This window comes from Branchiostoma belcheri, unplaced genomic scaffold, assembly GCF_001625305.1.
Source record: "Branchiostoma belcheri isolate BF01 breed outbred unplaced genomic scaffold, Haploidv18h27 scaffold7, whole genome shotgun sequence".
NCBI lineage: Eukaryota > Metazoa > Chordata > Leptocardii > Amphioxiformes > Branchiostomatidae > Branchiostoma > Branchiostoma belcheri.
In genome coordinates, this window is record NW_017804353.1 from 3,520,170 (window position 1) to 3,528,559 (window position 8,390).

Consider the following 8,390-nt stretch of genomic DNA (forward strand, 5'->3'; position numbering starts at 1 on the left):
AAATTGATGAATTAATCATACAGATTTATTTTTCGTAATAAATGAAAATCAGTACAAGGCAATGATAGTAAAAAATGCTACATTTAGGTTTTTAAAACAGTTTGTTTGTATGCCATACATGTATTGTTAGGCTATGTCTGTTTTTGTGTTATCAAAAGATTGTAATTCTGAAAGCTTGAATAAAGTAGAATCAAACAAAATGTTTGATATGTTCATTCTTCTATCATGTTGATAGTTAATGAATAGCCTGTCTTTTCAATTTTCATTCATTGGTTTTTACTTAAATTCAACTTCAGGATGTTGTCCCAAAATCATTAATATCCATCCACAGTAGCTCGAGTTGCACTCAGAATTTCCGCTCCAGTAATCTAGGAACGCCACATATCTCTCATTTCCAAACATGACCTTCGTCTTCTTTTAGAAAACAAAGGATGGTGAATAATGAAAATAACCACCAGAAACTACCCAGAAGACTACAGGATACGGGTGACCTCCGAAGGTCAGACCGTAGGAGACAACACGACCTACGTGTAAGGCTAACAAACAAAATAGCAAGTATCATTACAGCAAAACATGTCATCCATCCATGGAAACGTGTATACACACGGGTGTGGTTATTTTAAAAACTACAAACAGACACTGAACGACACTTCCTGTGAGCGGAAGTCAGGTTAAACAGTACTGCGGTGTGCCAAAATGACCGGACGTGAGGTGGACTAATATTGTGGTTTGCCACAGCTATCATCGTCATGTTTGCCTGCCAAATGTGGTCTGTGATTCAGTCTTGTACAATCAATCAAAAGCGTCAACTGCAAATATAGCCCTAGAAACTTTCTCGACCAAATGCTAGTCTCAGAATGAATATTCATTGAACTTTTCTGTTCTCAGTTTTCCTCCCAGATACATAGCGGCGCCGTTACATTTTTTACCTGTAAAAACGTATTCTGTCACCTGCGTAGACATCAACGTCATTCGGTAAAGAAAGATGTGACTTCTGTCCACATTATACATGATACAATAATGTACAGTGTTTGACGAGTTACTGATAGTGTCTATACGTGGATATCCAATAAAGATCGTAGAATTCAAGACTCCTCTCTTCGCAAAGCGCGCCAGTAGTGGCAACCCCAGCAGTAGGCTCTTTTTCAGTCTGTACAACAGAAAGAAAACTTTGCTGACAGTATGTACTGGCCTTTTCGACATTTCGTTGCCCAACTGTACTGCGTCAAAACAGTTTTAATTGTTAACTTTCAATCATGAGGAAACGCTGGAACCGGGAAGGGCCCCTTTCTCTTCACACGAAGTCCTGTCATTGTCCCGCTAGGTAGGAAAACATAATGGCCCACCCTGCTATAGGTTTCCAGTTCTGTATCCCGACCAATAGTGAAGCTGGGGTATCTTTCATCGCTACCGGTGCGTGATACCGCTATGTAAACGTTAGAGAGTGGTGAAAGGGTGGGTTGGGTTACTCTGGTCATTGACAGACGAGACATACATGAGTGAGGTAATGTAGGGGAGACACACACGAGTCTCTGTCGTCATTCAGACAAGCACACGCTTCGCCTTCTTTGCTGGTAAGTGACGATTCAGTATATTGAAGAGGAGTACAAATGCGTAATCTCGGGCTTTTCAACACAAGTGTATTTTCTACAGTTTCAAACTTTTTGATAAGCGGCACTGTTCGATTTGTGAATCACCGCAAGGGAATCACTGGCTCCAGTGTAAAAACATTCCTTTCACGGTACAATGTATGCCATCAGAAGTGTCGAACGCTGTTGAAATGTTTTGTTGAACATTCATAGTCGGTTTATGTAAAACTTCTCCTATAGTTTGCAAAGTGAGGCGGTATGTTGAGCTTAATTTTGATGTCGACAGTTTTACCGTTTGATTTGACAATAGTAGAATGTGTTTTAGTCGTCAATGGGAAACAATTGTCCTCAGCTTGTCAGAGAAATGGACGGACTAACAGTAGATTCTTTGTGTTGCAAGGATAGAACCAGTTTATGGGCCAGTGTCGCGCGTGATCCACTTTTCCAGGATTCTTTAAGATATTTTCAACGTCCATATCAAAAAGATATGTCAACTGCGTTGGCTTCTTTAAAACAGTAATGAAGGTGAACGGAAAGGCATAGCGAGTCAGTAATCATACGTCCGAAGTATCGGTAGTTTGTATCAGATGGCTAAGTAGCTCTGTTTGTTTTCTTTTCTGCAGGAACTTAAAATGAGATTCCTATCCTCAGTACTGTGTCTTCACATCATGGCTGTAACATTACAGTTTCTGACGCTCATTTTTGTATCGCACAAGGTAAGATTGCTGACTTGTTCATAGAATTATTTCATCGTAATTCTGCCCTTTTTACAACAGTACCAATAGATTCCCATCATTGCATTTATGAAGGAATTCATGACAAGAAAAGATTGTTCCATCCCAATTTTGTAAGCTCTAACTGTTTATGTTTGTTTTGACAGGCGTTGTCTGTTGAATATCCGTTCCCATCCGACAACAGAGGTAGGTGGTGATTATATACTATAGACTATATCTATCAGAACATTAGTTCACTCCACTATAATATATCGTATAGTACCGCCCTGCCACGACATTGCAAGCAAATATAGAGAACAAGGCTTAGCATTAAAAGCTAGCCCCAAAAAGCACGTACTTGTCAGACCAATAGAAGAGCGGACCTGAACTTATTCTTTAGCCATTCAAAGAGTACATCGACGTGTTTAAGAGCAATTAATTCTTTAAGGCCACTACCGTCATGTGTAAGGTATGCAGATTGGCCATAGTCTAAATATCCACGCTCTTTCAGCTACACTTGGCACCAAATACTTTCTGGTTACGGCGAGAACAGCACTTTTTCTCAATAGTAGCAAACGTCTTTGGCCTTAAGCTATTCACAAAATGACATGTGCAAATTTGCATTCCTCCTGAATGGCCGGCGAATGGTTGAAAAGCATGTTTTCTCCTTGATGGACCACCCTTAACAAACGACTTACCCTGTTACAAGTCTAATTGGCTGGAAATGGACACTCCATTCTTCTCTCCGTGTTAGAACCGTCTCTCTATCCATATTGTGAATGGACATACTGTCAAACTTGTATATAGCGACCACTCAAGCTATGAACGTGAAGAAAATGATCACAGCATACATGTGTCGACTATTGACAGGATTCTTTAATGCTTGGCCCAATGAAAAAATAATCTAAGGACCAGCCAGATAAAGCCAGCCAAACATGCGACGAATGGCGAGATCTCCCAATACTCTTATGCAATATAAAAGTTAACTTTCTTGCAAGACCATGCCCGAAGGCTAATTGCAAAGAAAACAAAGCAAAACACCGGTAGACAATATATATGTCCCTACCAAAGAACAGTTCGTTCATTCTTGGTGCCCATCTAGTAGAGAGAATGTTTACCAGAAGAGTATAATGTGTTGTAGGTGCTCTTAAGACACGCTTTTGACATACGGGTAGCGGGTAGTACACGGACCTTCTCACCTCTGATACATTCATCACATGGCCGTCATTGATTGATGTCTCTGACGTTGTTTTCACTGTGTGAAAGAATCTCAAATGTCCGTGTTGCTTTGTGTACAAATTTTCTTTGTTGTACAGTGACACCCCGCCTCCTCTGGTTTAGATTTAGGTAATTTTAGAACTAATAGCTTTCTTTATGGTAAGGTGATGCACGTCTGCAAAGACTGCAATTCTGTTATTCTAAAATCTTAACTTTCTAACTAGTTCGGTTTACTAGTAGTATACGCTTACATGAAGCTACCCAGTGTTAAACAAAACTACACGCAAGTTAAGTATAGTAAACCAGTTAAATGGAACTGCATGGCTTTGACACTATATCATAAATCTTGCAATGCTGACGTCATGTGCAACACCCGATGCTCACATTCTAGACCAATTAAGGTTCCGTCCACAAAAGGTTGTTTACTCTTCCTGTCGGTGCCTTTATCTGGGGCGATGCTCATTAGAACTGGTGTTACGTAAGAACCTGTCTTGTATCTGCCAGTAGAATACAGTAGCTCTCAATAGCTACGGAAGTAATATATTTCATGTTTTATCAAAACTCGATGGCGCTTGGCAATAGTATGAAAGAGGGTTTACATACTGATTGTGGGGCGTCACGGATGCTGGAATCCTAGTGGTAGCGATTGGTTTATTTCTCGTTAAAAACATTTACAGTCTTGCAGTGCGCGCTATGATCCGCGCAATGAATTAGACAGGAAATACAAATTGGCAAGCAAACACACAGCAGATTGCAGGTATCTAAAAAGGATAATAGGGACAAACTTTTCTATGGCACATTAATTAGGTTAATACAACAACCCTATGCTTGTTGGTTAGCATGAGTTGTATTGTACGTCTGGCAGCCGATTTTGGGGACGATGTCGCTTGATTTGGTCTCGGGGGGGGGCGACATCGCTAGGGGGGACGAAATCGCTGTTACACCTCGATCCACCATAAGTATACCGAGACGAAGTACTAAGACTTGCTCCCTTGGAGTTAGGCAGTGTTTTGGGTTCTCGCCTCTCGCCTTCGGCCTATAATAATGGATCCAGTTGTCCTTAGAAGCCAAAACAATGCTTTGTGCGAAACCTTTGCAGCCACCTGTAACTCCAATAACACATAAATCCCGTGTGAAGGCACCAGTCTTTGCGGGTTAAACACCCATGGACAACAACTAATCTCGTAAGTGTCGTCTGTCAGTTCTGACTGACAGGAACACGGTGATCGCAAATATACAAACGCCTCCATTCAAACAACATTATCTGTGAAGCACGACAAGGGTGTGAAATTCGCGTAAATATAGTGACAATACATGTCTTTTTGAAACATTATGCTCAGTCAGGAAATAACCTTTAACAACCTCAGAGTTTCCCATGTCCAGCACTTAAAGAGATAATAAGTATAAACCGATCACTGTAATGTATACTTGGCTTTTAGCCGTAATCTCAACCAGTAATTCACCCTGCCGGACATTATCGCCGTAATCCGGACAGGTATCCAGGTGAGATCAGGTAAATACCATCTATTCACCTCACGCAGGTGTGTCAGGTGACAGAGTGGCGTGAGATAAACCGTACAAGATAGGGGACACCTAACACCGCAGGGGCGCTTTTATCTTTGCGAGGACGGAACAGCATGACTAGCTAAAACTAAGGACACATTCCGCGGCATCGAAAGACTTTGACCAGAAAACATTTTGCCATCCAGGCGAATCTTTTCCTGGAGTAAATTATACACTACTTCCTTGGATTCCATGCATTCTCCTGTAAATATTTTCTCAGCAACAAAATGATGCATACATATACATCTAAAGGCAGATGCAAGGAAAAAGAACTTCGTTTACTACTGATACATGTAACTAATAAAATATGACACTGCAGCTGGAACAGAACCATGGAGGCATACAGACGATATTTTCAATATTCACATTCAGAATAGTGGCAACGATCAAGTAAGTAAAGTTAGCCAGGCTGTAAAATGGACATTCCCTCTATTGACAGGTTTGATAGCTACTAAACTACCGCATCATACACTCTTTCTACATTTCAACCTAGCTGATATCTAACACTCTATACCTAAACAAGCGTTTATTTGTGGAGTGAAGTGATTTGTGGAGTTCTCAGCAACCTGTGGTTGTATAACTGCTGCTTTGTCTTGCTGTTCCCGGACGCTTCTTTGTGGAAAATGTTCACGTCGCGTTGAAGTTGTTGCTGTTATCATCATATTGACTGTGCGGTAGTTAACAAACATTGCGGCCGACACCACGGTCTTGACTGTGTTGTGCAAGTTCCGCTGTGGCAACGATGGTCCGTTTTAAGCGCCCAGTATTTGTCTTCCGAACCGAACAAGACATGTGAAGCCATTGTAACTGGAGGATGTTTTAGACACGATGATTTTGCAAGACGAGCGTAGGTTGTATTTCAAAACCTTGAAACAAGTTTTTATGACATTGTCACTGTGAAAGTCCTCCTCATTGCACCATCTAAGTACAGGAATAGATCATAGACTTCATCTTCAAATTCTAGCTTAACCTTATGCACTATAAATTAAGGAAAAGGTACTGTATCCGACATAATATGTCTTCACTACCAAGTCGAGCAAGCATGTAGTGGGGTCTTGGAAATGTTACGTGAAGGACAAAGGAAATTGTTCATATTGACAAAGGATATTGTTCATATCGACAACCAAGAGCCACAATCAGCACTTCTTTTGTGCATATTGCAAGGGATTTTCAGATGTACAGCAGTAGGTATATTTTTGTTGTTTTTTGCTCGGCACACCAGAGACGATGGGGAAGAAAAAACAGCCTATTCAGTTGAAGGTGAAGGTATGGGCTGGGCACACAGGGCTTCTGGGAACAACTCGCGTGCAGACCGTCTCTGGGCCGTGACGACAAACAGCCAGGCCCGCTCTCCCTGTGTACTCTACCTGACGCAAACAGTCATTCACTGCACCTCAACCGGCAACGGAGGAGCGCTCCTCTGTTCTTCTGCCGCGAGCACCGTTACCTTAGTACAACAAGCACGAGCTATTCATACACCGACACTGAACGGCCCTTTATTCAAAGCTCCGTCAGTTATGTACATGCATACAAAAATTAATGACCATTTTTGCGAAAGGTATGCAATCTACGTAATAGGCCTTTTTTCAACGTTGCGCACATACCGTTTTGCTATATGCATACGTGTAGTTACACAGACACAAAAAGAACTGAGTTATATTTTCATTTGTAGTATGTTGTAGTTGTAGACCATATATCCTATACATACATGTATGGCCTGTATCATGTACAGTTGTTATGCACTGCCATTGTGATAATCATCTAGACTTTATTATAACTATAACAGGCTCGCTTTAAACGTATTCATTTAAAAGAAACTCACAAGTCATAGACAGAAACGTACATGTAGGTGAAGGTTAGGCATCCAGGAAATATATCCACACGTGTAGTATCTAACTTTTGTTTCCTTTTGGACTTGCAATAGATTTGTCTTTAATTATGTATTAATCAATGGTTCGTACTTATAAGCCTACTTTTCTGACAACTCTTCAGTGTCACTGAAGAAAGGTAGTGGATGCTACGTCGGACCGTTTCCAAAATGCTTGTCAATGAGTAACTGTTTTGGCGTATAGACAGAAATGTTCTAGAGTCTTAGTTCAACAATATTCAGTAGTCAGGAAATGCGCTTCCTTGCCGCTGGGCGGTTATAAAAACACACATCACATTGTCATAACTGAACATACTGGGTCCTTTTGACTTGAGTCAACAACGATTTCGAGCCTAGAGATGCTGTTGTTATTGTAGGCTTTCAGTGGATGTCATGTATGCCAAACCATGGCGCTCCTCGCATAGCATCGGTGATCAACTGGTTAAGGTGAACGAAACCATTGTCATCACTCTACACGATTCTCATTCATGCAAACAAAATAGACATTTGGACAGTGAATGAGCTTGAACAATACACAATGAGTGTATGGTTTTGTAGGCTTAAGGCCTTTAATCCTAGATCATCCTCGGCTAACAAAAAGGCTTAATATAAACGTTTTGAGCTTAGGTCTGAAGATGTAACACTGATTTCAGGAAGTGGATCATGATTTTGATTCGTAGTCGTTGCGATTGGGATTCATATAGAAGTAATGTCGTTAGGGGGGATTGGGCCAATGGCCTGTACTACCCTAAACACCGGATTACCAGATCCCTCAAAAATGTTTACTACAGAAGCTTACTTCAAACAACCGTCCCACCCAGACATGGTCGGCTTGTCTAGGGGCCATCCGTACAGTTCAGGTCAGCGGTAAAGTGCTAATAACGCTGCCGGTTGTACCAACAGTCTAGTGTGAAGACGCCCGGCTTAAGTGACCGTGTCTGTTTGCGAAGTCAACTTGTAGATACACGTCCAATCTAGGTACCCACGTACACCTACCACTGTCCTGTATATATAGAATACAACACGGGGTATTCCGTATCGCCCGAGGTATCGGCCCGACCGCGCGTCGGATCGCCCGACGGCCGCAGGCCGGAGGGCGATCCGACTCGCGGGAGGGCCGAGACCGAGGGCGATGCGGAATACACCGTGTTGTATTTTATTTATGTCATACCCACCCAAGAAAACACGCCTTTCAATGCAAGATGAGCCAAAAGTTGGTGCCACTGAACCCTAAAATGCAACAACATCAATTCCAACGTCCGGATTCTGTATTCGAATTTTCGAAAGGGGCACAAGCGGTTAGGACGAAACGCGTTCGAATCGTTTTATGGAAGCCATGGAAGCGTTCGATAACGGGTTCCGGACCGGGCCGTACCGTAAAGTACGGCCCGGTCTGGAACCCGTTATCGAACGTTATCGCGGCCCGGGTATGATATAAAC

General features: G+C 41.9%; 1 protein-coding gene across 1 annotated transcript in view; it reads left to right on the plus strand.

Annotated features, from left to right (window-relative positions):
* The window catches only part of LOC109484366, a 58,546-nt gene that overhangs the window by 40,604 nt on the left and 9,552 nt on the right, over positions 1–8,390 (plus strand). The window contains exon 65 of the mRNA XM_019787618.1: positions 7,670–7,674. Coding sequence (XP_019643177.1) covers positions 7,670–7,674 — 5 coding nt within the window. The remainder of the gene's footprint in view (positions 1–7,669; positions 7,675–8,390) is intronic.